This window comes from Thermobia domestica, chromosome 5 (assembly GCF_964235325.1).
Source record: "Thermobia domestica chromosome 5, izTheDome1.hap1.1, whole genome shotgun sequence".
Classification (NCBI taxonomy): Eukaryota; Metazoa; Arthropoda; class Insecta; order Zygentoma; family Lepismatidae; genus Thermobia; species Thermobia domestica.
The window spans coordinates 21,704,028-21,723,092 of record NC_137458.1 but is presented as its reverse complement, the minus strand read 5'-3'; the positions used below and the strand labels follow the sequence as shown (position 1 = coordinate 21,723,092).

Here is a 19,065-nt window from a genome sequence, read left to right as displayed (position 1 = left end):
TTCGGGATGTCTGGAAGTCCTACCCTTAAAGTTATTTTGTATAAGTACAAAAATGGAAGAGCGATATATGAGGAAGGATCAGAATGAAATCGATTTTGTTCTAAAAATCAATTAATTAATTTTTTTTTTTTTTTTTTTTTTACAAAATTCTTTTAGTCTCCTTCAAAGTACTCTCCATTAGATGCGATGCACTTCTTCAATCTTCTTTTTACTGTTTGAAGTAGCTCTGAGACTACAACTTTGATATCGTTCAGTGCACTCTGTAAAGCATTTTTACAGCCTCCACATCATCAAAATGCTTTCCTTTTAGATTGTTTTCATTCTTGAGAACAGAAAAAAAAAGTCGCACGGGGATAAGTCTGGCGAATCTAGTGGGTGAGCAATGATAGCCCACCCCTGAGAGCCCAAATAGCGTGAGCCTATGTTAGCAGCTGAGGAACAAACTTGGCAACAACACGCCTCACTTGCAAATCCTCAGTCAAAGTCCACTGGCACGAGCTCTCAACCAGGGCCGTGCCGTGGGGGGGGGCGAGCGGGGCGACGGCCCCGGGCGCCTAAGTAAGGGGGGCGAAAAATTCGGGAGAAAAATGTAAAAAATTACTTGGAATATATATGTATGGGGACACCGTCGTATACTCTCGCCCCGGGCGCTGATTTTCCACGGCACGGCCCTGCTCTCAACTCACTCCTGTCTGTTTTGAAATTTTGTCGATACTGAAACGACGATCCTTGTTGACCTTTTGCCGGATTTCTTCAGCGTTTTTGTCATTTCAAGATGGTGAAGGGCGCCCAGAATGAGCACGATCTTCAACACTCATCTTACCACATTTAAAGCGCACAAACCATTCGAAAACTTGTGAGCGGCTCATAGCATCCTTCTTGAGAACCTGTTGAAGCATTTGTTAAGCGTCAGTTGCCGATTTTTCAAGCAGGAAGCAAAATTTCGAGCACTCTTTGTTCCTTTAAATCTGTCATAACGATTTCGCATAGACTGCAAACGAGAACAGTTGAGAAAAAGCAACACTACGATCAAACGTTAACCTCCTACGCAGATGTCGCTTGGGTAACTGATTTGGGAAGGACTCGACTAGACCGATCTAGCAGGAGAACTCTATGGTACGCCATGGAACGGCCGCGGTTTCTTTTGGGTCCCTCCTCTTATGATCACATTGTCTTGAAACTTCAAGGATGAAAAACAGGTGATGGATATCTGATTACATTACTTGAAAGCTTTCCTATACTATCTTGACTGTATAAAAGTAGGCCAGGATTTATGATTACACTATCTTGAAAGCTATACTATACTATATAAGTGAAAGAAATAGGCAAGAGAGTATTAATTACATTATCTTGAAAATCATTCTGTCTGTTGGAATTTAGGCAAAGAAACTCAAAAGTATTACCTCCACTAGGTCAAAACTGATTTGAAAATGAAAAAATGAAATGAAATCTTTGAGTTTTACGTCCCACGGTTATGCCGGTTAGGCTAAAGGAGACGGTGATGATGAATAATGAATGAAATGGTGGAATGAAGAAAGTGGGAGGAAACGGGAGAACCCCGAAAAAACCCACGCACACGGTGTTTGTCCACCACAAAGATCACTTGGCGGGAGCAGGGTTTGAACCCAAGACCCCAAGCACCAGAGGTGAACGCTCTACCACTGAGCCACCGCGGCCCTGATTTGAAAATGAATACGTTTGGATTGAATTATTGATTATTAGCTTATATTATTATCGAGGCCTAATAATTTCAAGGGGCCGCGGAGGCTTAGTGGTAGAGCGTTCACCTCTGATGCATGAGATTCTTGGTTCAATCCCAGCTCACACCAAGTGAACTTTGTGCTGGACAAACACCGTGTGCGTGGGTTTTCTCGGGGTTCTCCCTTTCCTCCCACTTTCTCCATTCTAACATTTCATTCATTTCTCATCATCACGTGTCCTTTAGCTTAGACGGCATATGCGTGGGACGTAAAACTCAAAGATTTCATTTCATTTCATTTCGTAATAAAATCAATTAGTACTCCTTTACGGTTGCAGATCAGTTATTCATACTTTTCCCAAGGGTTGGTGTTTGAAATATCAGTGATTTCTATGAGTGATATATAGATTACTACGAACAAGTATTTAACTTTCATTGTACAAAAATGAAACTGATTTCAGTTGAGGTGGACAATGAATCTTTGTAGCCGGTGCTGTGCTGCGAATGGGAAAAGGGATGGATGGTGCTTGATGTAAACGTGTACATCTACAATTTATTTGCCTATTCAAAAACTGCAAAATAAATAAATAAATAAATAAAATAATAAAAATAAAAGTGTGCGTTCTAAAATGATCGTATATTCACGTATTATCGGAAGGGCATTATCATATAGAGCATTAAGGGGTAAATTATCGTATATCAAGATACATTATCGTACGGTTGGCAAGCCTGGCTGCACGTAACCTTGAACCCAGGTGTATCAGATAGTGCTTGAAAGCAATGATACCAAACAGAGCTGTGACCATGAAAACAGTGTTACCAATACCACAAATAAAATTACATCGATATTGTTCTCTGTGTGATACAGGGACATACAGGGACTTCTCGGAAACCCTGTACATAATTTTAAAGTGTAACCTTAAAAATGTACAACAGATATGAATGAACGAAGCTTCCCCAATAAGAATAGTACAAAACCAATCATTTGAGTCTCCAGCCCACACTGCAGGGTCTACGGGGCCGTCATTGCCACCACTGGCAACACTATGATTGCAGTACCAAGTTAGGCCAAAGATTATACCACTACCGCCCATTTCGCCATTTATATCATCTGTATTCAAGTTTGTGCTGTAACCAAGATCGAACGAACGCATGATTACGTCTAGAAGTGGCATGCGTGTAATCTATTCAGTCATTAAGGTGCGTTAAATATTTGTATTACTCAATAACGTATATGTCATCTCGATGGAACAGATATTTTGTTTGTGCTTACGATTCTGCAAAACAGAAATGCAGTTTGCAAGGTTCTTTACTAAACATTATAATAAAATATTAATAACATTATAAAATAATGTAATTTAATTTTTAGTGTTTTGTTAAATAAGTAATAAACTTAACAAAATTAGTGAAAAGAAAATTGATATATTGAAGAAGTGAGAAAGGATTTGATATTAGTCATCTCTCGTTAAGAAAGCAACTTTACGTTATGAAAGCATTTATACTTACGATTTGTTAAGAAGACAAACACCACAAAACAATTAAAAGGGAAATTCCATCTTTATGATACAGTAATACTCGTTTTTATGCCGTTTTTCACGTTTTATTAATTCCGTGCACGAAAAAACCCGTATGCATTTGTGCAATAATTTAATAAAACAGAATGCTACGTGATATGGCATGATATCAGCTGTCTTTTAAGGTATTACTCATTCTTAAAACGTAGTGTTTGACTTAATTTAATGCTTATTCAGGAACGTACTCAAACATATTGCATCTGAATTGCACTTTTACTAACCCTGAGTCATGCGAAAGAGCAAATAAAATTTCTGCAATATTGTCTTCGGAAGTACACTCAATTGTTTTTTTTTTTTTTTTCAAATTTAGCTGAATTGTATGGATGTTTGATGGGTACAAACTGTTTCAACATTACTCTATCATGTACACAGAAAAAATACGCGCGTTAGTCATTTGTATAGGATATGAATGTCACAGAACACAGTTGGTTTTTCGAAGGGATTAATCGAAATTCCTGTCCATACCGTGACTTAAAGTACTCGTCTGTGGTGTGTGGAGTCCCTGGTTCAATCCCAGCTCTCGCCAAGTGGGCTTTGTGGTAGACAAACACCGTGTGTGTGGACTCTTCTGTTTGCGTGCGTGGACCAAATTTCTTCGTTTTATCTTTTTTTTTTTTTAGTTAATTATCATGATCACAGTGCCCCTTAGCCTAAGAGCATAATCATGGGACGTTAAACTTAAAAAAAAAGGAAAAAAAAAAACGAGATTATTCGAAATTGGATCTACTCTTTAAAGTGGACTACTTGAACTTTTATGCGAATCGAGAGTTAAGCTTCAGTGGAAGGGAGTGGAAAAAATGAGCCAACTTCCTCGAAATGTAGTGATCTACTTGGAAGAAAAATAAAAAGTTGAAAACAAAATATCTCTTATATTACAAATAACTATTGAATTACTAAGATAAAAATAAGAGGAAAAGTTTCCAATCCGCACGTGCGCTTTAGAACTTCGTATCCGAAGTGCTCTTGATCCTTTATCATGTATGACAGGTTTTTTCTTCTTCAGCTATTCGCAGTGGTGGCTTCAGCGGCGTGTCGCCACGTTTGGCCTAATCCTAGTTTCGCCTAACCAATTATCTGACACTTTTATGACAGATAAATGATAAGATTGGTGTCCGCCATTTTAGGCGAAAAAGGATCCTTGTTTGGCCTAATCCTCGTTACGCCTAAAATGGCGGACAATAAGAAAAAATCGTGGAAATTCAACTAGAGAGAAATTATATAAGAGAAAATTCCCTAGTATATAAAGAATTAAGAAATGCAAAATATATAGATTAATATTATATTAACTATTTACAAGGAGTTAGGATTACCAAAACTCCTTTATGTATTTACTAGGACCATGGATATATACGAATATATATGAGTAGGTGAATAGCAAAACCCGTTAAATTCACAGTTTAAAATTTGTGACAAATCGAGAAAAACTGTTAAAACACGTCATAATTGTAAAATAACATTAAAAAATAGAGAACATTAAAAAATTAAGAATAATGTGAGTGTTTGGTCTGTCGAAAGCTGTATAATCACACTAGTCTGTGAATTGCGTTATTGAAGAAAATAGTTTGGATTTAACAGGTTTTGCGTATGTAAATGGAAGTAATAGCTTTTGCATCTGGACGAGCGGCCATTTTTGTTGAGGCTCAAGATACAAAACCTATCAAAAGGAAAGGGTGTCAGAGTCAGAAATCAGTATTATGCCTACTAAAATATTGGGGGAGGGGATGTATTATCAACTATACATTGCACAAGATTGACACAAATGAATATGGATACATAAATGCTACATTAATTTTGTTCTAAATTGAAAACAATAGATCCAAATGTGCAAAAAATTGAATTATGTAACCTCCTCTCCATCATCATCTACTAAATGGAAATCCATATCGTCGTCGTCCTCTGGTGCATCACCATTTTCTCGGTTTTCTATTCCTCAAAAACCTCTTTGTAAAACGTGAGCTTTGAGCTGCTTTCAATCGTCAAACCCTTCGTAACTACAAACGGAGTTAATTATACCTATCCGTATACATTTCTAAACTGAATGACTATATTTTGGAAGAGTTTGTAACATTTTATGGACTAACATAGGGTGAATATTAATTTGCCAATTATCCCAATATATGAATTTGAAATATAGCAAAACAAAATGTGTAAGTTTGAGCAAAACAGTGGCAGAAAGAGAATCAGAAATGGTAAATAAGTGACAAAGTTTTTTTTAACATGTTGTATCAGAAGCATGTTATAATTTTGAATGATAATTGACACGAGACATTTTAAGAAAGAGGTTCTGCTGAAGCTGAAGAGACCGTTTAGAGAAGAACCTAATCCAACAATGTTCTGTTCAAAGTAAAGAGTTACCCTGAAATACAAAACAAACGACTTTTAACCATAGATAGTCCACTCACCTTGTCTTTTTGGCTACATTTCGTTTGCAGTTTTTCATGTGTCTTGTACGTTTTCTAGACAATTTTGGTGTTGTCTGATAACAAAATTATGATCATCGCTGCTTAGAGTATCGTTTTCTTTCGATTTTGCGTGCATTTGTTTAGTAATTATTAAAGAAAAGCAAACAAGCACAGAAAAGTTTCACGAACAGTTAGGTTAAGACGTATAGTGTCTCCATTTTCAGTCCAGGGTACGCGGTGGCTCAGTAGTAGAGCGTTCACCTACGGTGCTTGGGGTCCCTGGTTCAATCCCAGCTCGCGCCATGTGGACTTTGTGGTGGACAAATACCGTGCTCGTGGGTTTTCTCGGGGTTCTCCTGTTTCCTCCCACTTTCTTCATTCCACCATTTCATTCATTTCTCATCATCACCGTCTCCTTTAGTCTAACCGACATAATCGTGGGATGTAAAACTAAAGATTTCATTTTATTTTATTTTCAATTTTCAGTCCAAAAATAATAATAATAATAATAAAATGAAAGCACACACTTCAAATTCTGCCAAATAAAATTTCGAATGATTTAGGAAGAGTTGCAGTAAATATTCAGATTACTAAACTAATCCTATACAGTACGAAACCTCAAATTGTTTGAAATATGGAATTAACCGGGTTTGATTCTGCTTTTCTCATTATGTTATTTGCAGGTTTGGGTTTTAACAGTTTATGGAAGAGGGATATAACTGGTTTTGCATCTGTATTTCTCAGTTCTTCACATAGTAGGGATTTTTTTTTTTCGAAAAATTTCCCTCCAGTTTTATCTCCACGATTTTTTTATAGTCCACCATTTTAGGCAAAACGAGGATTAGGCCAAACGAGTATCCTTATTTCGCCTAAAATGGCGGACATAAACCTTATCTTTTATCTGTCATAAAAGTGTAAGATAATTGGTTAGGCGAAACGAGGATTAGGCCAAACGATGCAAGATCCTCCCGCGGATAGGCAGGGTAGGCACGGGCCTACCCAAAAATTTTGAAAAATGTATAAACGCTAAAAGATACAATAAAGAGTAAATATATTTTCCACTAGTTAGATTAGTGGTAGATAATTATTTAACAAATAGCATCAACCACTACTGTAAAAGTAATTTTCTACCGTCATTAATCAATCACATGTGTATATGTATCCATAAACGAGGGAGCGGGCCTACCCAAAATTAAAATCCTAAAGCCGCCTCTCGCTATTCGACACTTTAAGAAGCACAATCATTGTAGTAGCAGCACGAAAGGAAAATTTTACATCTGAGAAATAAATAACATCTGTATTCTGGGATGCTGACAGTATCCTGTTGCTAAAATAACTTCCACACGGTAACATATCTATTTACAGTGACATTCACTGTGACTAGCTCCATCATCTTTGTCAAAGAATTCAGCAAAGACGGCCAGGAAAGTATCATCCAAATGTAAACTCAATTGATGCAAGTATCATCCAAATGTAAACTCCTATGAATAATTTGGCCGTCAAACTTGTAGACATAATGATCGACTTATGAGCATAAAATCGGCTCATCCTCGGATCAACGTTGGCACATTCATGGAAACGAATGTTTTAAAATTTTTCCTGTGTAATTTTCGAGTACCTACAAATTCCACAACTAACACATTGGCCAGTGTGATTCTTAGTTTCATTATGTGAATGTTATGATGATAATTTTACAGCATGTACTGCTGGACATTAAAAAATGTTACATCAAGAAGGAGCCATTTTATTGACCCCACATTTTCAGGACGTGGAGTGGATGGAAGGACCATAAAATGATTAGGAATGTGGATGAATAACACAGTACGTACGTTGGCCACGCGCTCTGGAAATAGCAACCGGACGGAGGTCAAACAGCCACAGTTCAGTAATGGCTGGGTGTGCGCATAACGTGAGGTGTCTGGACAGTCAAACCATACGTTGTCGTCGAATACTGGAGGAATTCCAACTGGTTTCTGCGTGTGAATATCTCCAGAGTATTCTTCATATTCTGTTGCACGGAATGTAGCCAGAGTGATGCAAGTATGAAATCGATGGCTCCAGGAAGGCAATATTCAAAACGTGCAGGATCCCGCCTGCCACTTCTTGTGCATATGACTATGGTGGATAAGACAGCCACACCTGCGAAGCGAAAGGACAGTCATCTTGTGCACATGACTATGGTAGATGAGACAGACACGCCTGCGGAGCTACAAGACAGACTTCTTATGCACGTGACTATAGTGGATGAGACAGCCACGATTATGTGTAATTTTAAAGAAATCTGACTACGCGTATATTTTATCGTTCCATCCCAGCATTACTCTAATGAGGCTGAAGGAAAATAACTTTACAAATGTAACCCAAGATGAGTTGCAGGTATTCGAAGCTTGGATCTGAAGTTTCATCTACGCTGCTCCGTTAAGTAGTTCGTTGCCAAAGAATATTTCCTAATAACTGAAGTGAACGCAAGAGTAAACACTTGAATGACTGTACCTACATATTTTACTAAATACAGTAGAATATTGTAAATATAAGATAATAACACAGATAAATGGTAACATTATTTTTTGATGTTGGTATTATTTGAGAAAGGAAGAAAAACATGAAAAAGTGAGTGGCGCCTGATAAACACTGAAAAAAAATATTTGCTACAGAGTAACACGCACGTCACTTGATTACACAGAGAGGTGTTATCACAACTGAAAGGGCATTGTCACAAAAAGTGTACTCAACACACGAGCTCGCCAAAGAACAAGCAACGTGGACTAATATGCCTGGTGTGCAGTGGCGGCCCGTGACCAAACAAAGGAAAGAAACGTGCTCCAACATAAAAGAAATGTGCTTCATTGTGAACATTTTCTAATTTTTACTAAACATAATGTTTTATTCTTTTCTTAAGAATCAGTATCGGTGTTGGTGTATGGAAATCAAATATTGAAATCGGAAGTGGATTTCTACCTCTTCCGGTTTTAGCAGATGAATACTGGCGAGATGGAACCTGGTTTTGTAATGCTGAATCCGTATTATAAAACCGTCTCTTGTCTCAACATGATCTTGAAACGAAGTAAACGTTTATACTTCACAGACTAAACGTTTATACTCTGCAAACTACACAGTTGTTTCAATAGAAACTTAAAATAATCCTTACCTCCCAGAACTCCATATGTGACTTTCAGGTAATCCACACTTGTAGCAAAGAAAGACAGAAGAAACCCGATGCATCCTAATACACTGCCCAAAATAGTAACAAGCCGAAAACCAAACTTGTTTGCTAGGGCACTGACGAATGGACCTAGAAACATAGAATATACGATATTGAATTTATAATTACAAAGTTATTACAAACACTAATATATAGATTTTATATATTCTGTACAATACAATTATGATAAAGATTAACGCTAGTGCGATATTCATACGATCTTATATAAATGTAGGACTACTGTTTGTTCTCTTTTACTTCTAAACGGAAATAAACAAAAGTATTTGCATCATTCTGCTATATAAAAACCTGATTGACTCATTACATTGAACTTGCACATTTACAGTAGGACAGGTAAATTAGACAAGTGCTTTTGGGTAAAGTTTAGCCCCTGTAGATAACATGCATCAACTTTGTGAAACGATAATTTTCTTTCTTAAAATTTCTTCAACAACCAATAAGATTGTGGTATCAATTGATTCAGCACAAGTGATTTTCATTAGTATGTGAAGACTTAAGTGCATTTGCTTTACTACACTGAGGAAAAAAAAATGTAGGTGGCGTACTTAAAAAGATAGGTCACATGCTTAATTCCTGTAGTTTTTGGACTTAACGTACGGCAGACATGTAACTGAAAACGCATGTTTTATAATACTTTCTGTATAAGTGTTCCATTTATACGTACTTTCCGTAAGAAATAATGTAGACGGTCAGGATCTCACATACAAATGGACGTATATAACATATAGTTGACGAAGGTAACATAAGTATATGCATGTGATATACGGAACTGCAACAGCATGATGTAACATCTAAGGACAGTGCCTATGTAGCATACGGATAACGTATGCTCCGTACTGATTTCTATAGTAAGCAAAAGGATACCGTATTTTTGTATATACAATATACCGCTGTTCGGAGAACGAGTTTTTCTCTGTGTACAGAACTCAGGAAACCAGGAGTCTGAGAGCTTCTCTTGTTAAAACGTATGACATATACCTACACAGCTGAACTGGTGACACAAGGAAATATATCATTGCATTCTTACACGCTTCTATTACGTATTTCATTAATTGTAATTGATTTTAGAATTATTACGTACTTTCTATCTGTTTCTTGTCTCTTACTATAGTCTTATATGGTTATTTTTATAGTAAGATAATTCTTCTAATGACGAACTATTTTCCTTAAGAATGCTTGCGTCACTAACATAACAGCGTATCAGTTTGCTTCAGTTACACATGGGTTTGTTGATGGTCGTTTAGAGCTACGATGGAACAAATATTAGTGTTTGATAAAGCTAGAAATTCTTTGAAACTCATAGTTGCAGTTCTCATTTTGTACGTTCCATACACTCCAAGCTAAATAATAATAATAATAATAATAATAATAATAATAATAATAATAATAATAATAATAATAATAATAATAATAATAATAATAATAATAATATGCGTATTGATAATCTTAATACTTTCGGGAATTACAACAAAGAAATCCTTTTTATTTCGTGCGATTTTTAAATTTATAATTTAATATGAAAAATTATATTTTTAAATTCATAACTTACTATGAAAAATAAATTTTAATTTTCCCTAATATTACAGATAATAGAGACTCACAACTCTTATTATTCTTCAAACATTTTATAGAGGTGCCGTATGTAGATATAACTAGTGTTGTCAAAATTTATAATTCGATAACCAATTGAATCTTAGGGCTTCTTGAATATTTTCGAATGTTATTATTCAAAAAAGAAAGGTTTTATAATTTTAAGATTTTATGAACATGCTTTTTAAAATATCAAAAATAAATAAATAAATAATGAACTGAAAAATAAATAAATAAATTATTCAGTTCATACCGTAAATTACTAGCCGTTATTTCTTCACTAATGCCATATATAGGACAATTCTTTAAAATATTTGAAGCCTGTACCTCCTTGTCCAAACGGGCATTGTGTATCGGGGTTACCTGTGGTAGTATCTAGTAAAAGACTGAAGGAGTTAGAACTCGGTACTCCTCTTGCGTACGCCACTGACAATTAGTATATACAAATGCTATTAAATACTAAAAATGTGGGTTCGCAGTTTGTGACGTCACCGCTAACAAGCACTCAAGTTTCGACACTACATACATGAAAAGGTCTTGAAACCAGAAAACTCACGTGATATCACAAATTCCTTTATAGAGATTAAGTTGTTTACATTTAGAAACCGTATCTATCTGCATTGTTATTTTGTTTTTCTAATACCTTGATTATATTTAACTATAACTCATATATAATAATAAATTATAATGTAGGTCAAGAATAAAATTTCAGTTGATTTTTGATGTAGTTTCGATATTTGATTTGATTTTAAGTTTAGCATTCTTTCAACAGTAAGGCTATATGAGACGTGGTCCTACATCTTAACGTAGGATCCGATCCATATGAGTTCGGACCCGGGTCTCTACTCCAAAGACGCGTACGCTAACCGCTTAGCCAAGAGGAAGCTTATGACCTCATAAATAATAAAGAGACATCGAATTTGTATGCACTTAAAATCCATGAAATGTGCATGCAACTATGCTGTTAAGTGTTAAGGTGGATCACCACCCGGAAGTCAGTACATATTTTAGCTCGTTCCCTTAACTATTGTGCAATGAAACGTTACATATTATAAATATTGTACTATAAGACAGAGTTGTGTTTCAGCTACAACACAAGACACTGATTCATTTGGTTGTGTCTTCTGATATCTTAAAACGTAAGAAATAAAAGAAAATATTTGATTCATTTTACAATGAGCACACAAGATGGCACTTGCTGTTAGAGCTAACTAGAATTGCTCAGTTTTATGAAATGTTTATTTGTGTGTGTAAAGTACTTTAAAGAAACGATCTTATTATGAAACAGATACATTGTTTGACTGTTTCTCGTTTTATGTTTTACATTTTATATGAAGATTAATCTATATTTAAGGAAATAGATTTTGAAAAGGAACTTGCGCAGAACGCCATAATGTGTCACTGCCAAATTTGTATGTTTACTGTGGTAGTCATAATAAGAACATTCCTGGATTCTAGCGTTACAGTTCGAGAAGTGGAAGTTAGCTGAGGGATCGTAAACTAATTTATCCCGTACGTATCCAAGCATAATTCCATGACTACTTTCTCTATTATCTTTCATCAGTAAACATTCGACACTATATGGTAACACCGCACTATTCAAGCAGTGTTTAACATAGCACCCAGAACACTTAGTGATCCACCTTAAAATATGACTTAATATACACTAACAGTGCAATAAAAGAGAGCATTTTCCAACATGCAGCAAAGTTTGACAAAATTTTGTAGGTGAAATATAACATCGAAAGTGTATTTTACCTTTCAGGGGCTTCTCTTCAGAATTTATTTTTATGCCAGTTACAGATTATATACTCCGAACTTTTTAAAACACACACAAATAATGAAATTAGAAACAACACAGTAACATGAGAACACGTTTTCTAGTTTTTCTTCACATTTGTATTTTGGAGTGTATTTACTTAACACGAAATAGTACGAGCCTCACTTTTCTACACATTTCCACTATATATATATATATACAGTGGCGGATCCAAGATATGATCAAGGGAGGGGCTAAACCATATTTTACCGTTTTATCCAGTGTAAAGCAGGATTGAAGCCCATTTTATCCAGTGTATACCTGAGCGTCAAGGGGGGGTCTATAGCCCCTATAGCCCCCTTGGATCCGCCTTAGGCCTACAGTATATCAAAAGATACTTCTCTTCATTTTTGGGGGGGGGGGGTGAAATTTGTAGCTAGCAGAGAATGACCTGGTAACATCATTAGATGTTAGGGATGCGCACGAGACAAGATTTGAGGCTGTCTCGTCTCGAAAATATGCTGTAAAAGCGATGTCTCAACCCGAAAAATGTATATTTCTCTATTGGAAGAGCTTTGTCTCGACTCGTCTCGTGCGCATCCCTATTAGACGTTACTGGACAATATTTATAGATAGGAGCATTTTAAAAATGAAATGAAATCTTTGAATTTTACGTCCCACGGTTATGCCAGTTAGGCTAAAGGAGACGATGATGATGAGTAATGAATGAAATGGTGGAATAAAGAAAGTGGGAGGAAACGGGAGAACCCCGAGAAAACCCACGCACACAATGTTTGTCCACCACAAAGTTCATTTGGCGGGGGGCTGGGATCGAACCCGGGACCCCAAGCACCAGAGATGAACGCTCTACCACTGAGCCACCGCGGCCCCTAGGATCAATTCAGTATCGATATTTTCTATCAAGTTGAAATTTAATCCTTGAAGGCATTTTCTTGTGGTTTCAGTTGTTTTGTAGTCGAAGTTTCTGACAAGAACATCCGTCAATTTTATTTTTCGCATAGCGTCCGAATTTACTACAGGAACTGACTGGAACTTGTGCCAAACTTCATCAACTAGAGCTAAGCATTCACTAAGAAGCAATCCTCGCGTTTCTTGTTTCTGAATTGATGTCGACATGATATTACAATCTTTGTCATATTTCTCTCAACGTCTTGGCAATTGTAAGCATCTCTATCTACTCTGCTGATAGGTTGCTAACATTATTGGTCCTCCATAAACTAGGCATTCTTTCATCCTCCCATGCAAAAAGCTGTTCTATTGCATAGACAAGTAAATACATTGAAAATACAAACTAAAACTGAATTTATTCCATACTATAAGGGTAGATCTGAAATAAGAACATATAGAATGTGCTCTTAAGTACTAATATATGCTCTAACCTTTGAAATATGCACTACAAAACTAAAAATTCAAGCTGTATTACTGTTGTTAGACATTCCTACCAAGTTTAACTGAGATGCATATAAGCAAACAAAATATGCATTGGAAATCCGATGTCTAATGATAAGTAACATTTTCGACAATACCACGAAGCCAATGGTGCCCCTCAAGTATAACATGGACCTTTGGTCACTGGAAATATGTGATACTGTATAATCGGATTAGTCATTCTTCAGTTTATTTCAATCCACAGGTGTTTTTATATGTGACGGACGTCCAAAGAAACGTATGACCAGCAGTGTCTCCACACAAATGTTAAACATAGCGGCAGTTCTGTGATGCTGAAGGCCGCAATGTCCTGGTTTTCAGTGAGTTTTGTGCTGATGCTTAATGGCTGCGTGACACTTTGAGATTATGTGGCCATTTTAGGGGAACACGACAATTTTACGGTCCAGATGTTGCTTCCGAGCAATGCCACTCTATTCCAGGATGATAAATATGGCTATTCACACTGCTGGAACTATTGTAGAGGGATTTGAAGAATAACGGTATGAAGTTGAACATTTCCCCTGGTCTGCCTAATTTCCATATTTGCAGATAATTGAACATATGTGGCTCCATGCTCTTTCACGGAATAGAATAATGCATTCTACGTGTAATAGTGTAATATTCCACTGACTACCAATCACGACCTCTATAATTCCATTCCACGTCATATTAGAACTGTTCTGAGAGCGAAAGGTACTATAACGCCATGTTAATCTGGAAAGTGCAGTGTTTTCCATATTTCAATTAAACTGCCAAGAATCTGTACGTTTTTCAGAGGTGAAGTTAGATTTATGTTGAAGTTGCACTACCCGGTCACGAGGTCTGTAAATTTTTTTTTAAGGTGGAATAAAACGAGTCCTGTGGTCTTCTAACTCCCTTCGCTCGCTGAACTATATTTCGTAAGTAAATCACTAAAAAAAAAAAAAAAAAAAAAAAAAAAAAAAAAAAAAAAAAAAGTTGTATGTGCAAAGTGGACTAATACCACGTGACATTACGTCACGAACAGGTGGTGCAACTTCAATGTAAATATAACCTCACCCGGTTTTCAGATCAAATTTTTCTCAGAGTTGCCAATCTCTGAGAACAAAATTATAGATTTTGTCTTTATATATATAGGCGTGTATTTGGCGTGGGTCAATGAAAACGACCCACCACCCACTCTGACCCACGACCCACTCTGACCCACGACCCACCGTGACCCACCACCCACCGTGACCCACCACCCACCATGACCCACTGTGACCCACCATGACCCACCACCCACGATGACCCACTCTGACCCACCACCCACCGTGACCCACTCTGACCCACCATGGACCACTCTCATCCACTTTGACCTACTCTGACTCACCAAAATCCATCGTCATTAACTCTGAACACGATCCACGGCCTCTTCTGAACTGACTAAAGAGTTTACACTTGTAATAAAACAAGACTGTGAAATTGTCACTAATCGGAGTTTGAATTTCTAGTCAATCGCTCAAGCACCACTCTGTTACAATAACGGTGGATCTGACCTTTACGATATAAAATGGTAAAGTATTTGTCAGTGAGGAAATTGAAACAGTTCGAGGTGGGGGGAAATTAGTGTGTGCCTAAAATATACTTGTACTAAGAGAGTATTCTTGCAAGTGTTAATTTCTGAACGCATTCCACAAGAAACTTCTATTCGCAGGAAAATACCCTTGTACAATATGGAAAAGGTTATGGTTTCTCAGTTCACAGTATTTTTCTCACAAAAGACTTGAAAAATCAGTTGTTCATAGTGTATAAAAGGTGCTCGGGTACCCTATGTGAGAGCATCTCCATAAAGTATGCTCATAATTGTAATTTGTGTAATCACTAAAACACCACGTTAAATTTAAGTTACAAATATGCATAATTGCAATTATTATGAATATTTATTCAAAAGTAGTTTACCTAAAGCAGAGAAGAGAGTTACTAAAAATTAGGTACAAAGTTGAATAACACAAATAAGCCATTAGTAATTCAAGTATACATTTTCAGTAACTCGTAATTTTCCAGCTTAAAACAAATCTGAAATCGGATTTATTTCCTGTTGGTAACTTTTTGGCGGTAAATCATCCGCAATGGAATGATGTCCATCCTTCAGCCAAGAAATAACTAATCTGATTTTCAGGAAGCTTTGCACCCCTTGTAAACAATGCAGACTGCAGTGCAGAAATGTTGCCAACTAATTAAACAAAAAATGTTATATGCAATTTTCTGCTAAGAAATGAATAAACAAACTGAAGGGAGGAAAACAATGAGATTAAAAATAAAATTGCATGGGCTTGTGATAAGAGAATCAGGAACCATTTTCTCCCGTTTGCAGTGGCGTACGCACTGCTCTCCTGAATCTTTGAACTACTACGTAAACGCAGACACGCATCAGGAGGAAGAAGGGCAGAATGTTGAATTTCTTCTACCAGTGTAAATTACAGCTAAAACTTACTATCCCCACTCCTAACGTTTCCTCTAGCTGAGAATCTACCTAAAATGTTAGGATTCAGAGCCACTATTACATGATGACTTAGTGTTCCTACTAGCAGATCTATGGTTGGATGGATGGATTAAAGTTTTTCGTCCCCTTCAACAACAAGGTTCTATAAGATTTGGACCTACAGCCGAACGAGTGACCCGAACTACATGAATTTCCTCCGGAAATCGAACGCGGGTCTCCCGCCCGACGACAGGTACGCGGATCATATAGCCACACAGAAGTTAATTATCAGATCTAGAAACATGTGCAGTTGTACTCACAACTTCTATTCAAAATTGAGCTCTTGGGAGGCCGCGGTGGCTCAGTGATAGAGCGCACGGGGTTCCAGGTTCGATCCCAGTTCACGCCAAGTGAACCTTGTGGTAGACAAACACCATGTGCGTGGGTTTCCTCTAGGTACTTCAGTTTCCTCCCACTTTCTTCATTCCAACATTTCATTCATGTTTTCATCATCACCGTCTCCTTTAGTCTAGCCTGCATAATCATGGGATGTAAAACTCAAAAGATTTTATTTTATTTTATTTCAAAATTGAGCTCCTTGTACGTTTCCATTATAGGCGAGCGAGTGTTTGGAACAAGCATTTATTCATTCTGCAAGAACTTTAAAACTACTGAGTTTACTTATTTATTGAATAGAGAATTTATTATTTTATTTCCTTTGTTATATGTAAAAAATACCTATAAAATATATTTTGAATCTTCGTGACTTATCCTTTCATTTGATATCTAACAGAAAAGTTACACCATAAACTAATATCAGTCATGAGAGTATGAAGACTCTATCGACATCTTATTCAACAAATTCCAAGAACCTTTTTAGATTGTACATAGGAATAAAGACACATTATTTAACATGCACATAGTACCTCCTCTTAATTTCACTGCAGCCAGAAAAAAATAAGACTCAAATGTTATGATCATTCCTATCCAATATTATAAAAATTCTTAAATGTTGAAGATTCCTTTGTACATTATTTCATTTCTGGCACCGAATATTCGGTTTTTGCATTTTTTAAGTGGTCATTTATTCTGATCGCATTTTATAAAGGGGATATACAAATTATAACTGAAAAAATTAGCCTCATATTACTTCGTAATGAATCACTAAAACGGGTTTTATTCTCTTTAACTTCTCTCTATCCCCCCTCTCTCTCTTTCTTTAATTGACTATTTCCTAACCTCTAATGGAAGGTCAAACAAAGATCTGAAATACTATAAGGAACTTATCTTCAATAAGAAAAGCGAGTTCACTTGATTTCTCTTTTTCATTTGCTTAGCCCATTTTCATGAAATGACACAACTGTTTGACAACCATTCTTTGTGAAAAACTGAAAAATAACTATGAGTTAGCAACATTGAAAATGAGTCTAATAACAGTTTATTCTTCCATGAGCAAATAGTACACAACAAATGCAATGTATTATGGTAATTAGTGTATTGTTAAGGCACAGTAAGAACATTTAGGTTTCGACTCAAAGTATGTATCTATATGGGATCGAAATCTATATGGGATTCGAAACCAAAATCGAGAAAACTGTTACAACAGATGACAAAACACACGAAGTGCGCGCCACAATTTAAAGATGTCGCCTAAGGAAGCCAGCAGGTTACCTGCTGCTCCGAGTTATTCTGTTAAACATAAACATGGCAAATACTTTATCAAACGATATCAACGTTATTCAATTCACTTGAAGAAAATTAAGACCATTAATAGCTAATTTTCATGTTCTCATAGAATATTTAGGCTATTTACTTACTTTGTAGTACTGAAGTTACTATTTGTATGTTCGCGTGCTATACAATGTAAGAAAGCACATTAATAAATTGAATTTAAGGGGGAAAAGTACCATTCGTTTTTCATGAATATGCATAATGATTTAGGTAATAGATCAAAAAGAAATAATCTCCCATAATGATAAATATGCTTGCTGTTACATACCAGCGCCATCTCTTTATCGTTCAGTTGATAATTTGACATAACTCATTGTAATTTCAGCTATAATTACAGTTTAAAGGAAAATAACAATGTTCGGTTGCTCTTAAAGGAGGGGGGATTATATAGTATTGGATATTTTGCCCTATATACACGGCAATGGTGTGAGAGTGAGATGAGTAATGCACATCGCAGTAGCAGAAATACCTGCACGTGCTGCAACAGAAATATTGCGAAATACAGACGAAACAATTTCCTCTTCACCAATCAGCAAATAGTCGTGCGCGCAGTGATACAACATCAAGTTACGCGGTTTGTTTTTGAAAGGTGCAAAGGACTGTGAAAAACGCTTTAGCTCGTTTACTTTGAGCTTGTCTAGCGGTGGGCAATTAACATTGATAAGCAGCAAGTTAGACAATGTTTGAGCACTTAATGTATTTCTAATATCAGTCATCTGTAAATTCATAAGGGGAAATCCCCGTTCGCACTCTGTCGTGGAAATTGATAATACTTCTAGCCGATTTCTGCAACTTCTCATCGACAATCTACTTGTTAGACTTAAGTCTGATAACGATTTTTCTCGGTCAGTTTTGAAATACTCAGCAAGAAGTATCGTCTCTCTATCACCATACATCTTTTCCATATCGATCATATCAGTTGGCAATGTCGACCCATGTAGAACAGAAACTTCATCTACCACGCCTTTGATAGGGAATCTTGTGAATAAATTATCAATTAAAGCCTGATAAACTGATGATTTCTTATTTGTTTATAAATTTAATTTTTGTAATTACACATGAAGGTTTGATACCATTACCAAGTTCCCTCCCTCGTCTAGAAAGTGAAAGGGAACGAGGTTTCTGGAAAGTATTCAGAGGTGAATGGGAATTTCCCTCCTTCTTCAACTTCAATTACCACACTGCTGTTTGCCAC

The 19,065-nt window shown here is 36.4% G+C and overlaps 1 protein-coding gene across 1 annotated transcript in view; it reads right to left on the bottom strand.

Moving 5' to 3' along the window:
- The window catches only part of LOC145685786 (monocarboxylate transporter 14), a 135,196-nt gene that overhangs the window by 34,068 nt on the left and 82,063 nt on the right, over window positions 1-19,065 (bottom strand). Inside the window, exon 3 of the mRNA XM_081758314.1 lies at window positions 8,824-8,967. Within this exon, the coding sequence (XP_081614440.1) occupies window positions 8,824-8,967 (144 nt within the window). The remainder of the gene's footprint in view (window positions 1-8,823; window positions 8,968-19,065) is intronic.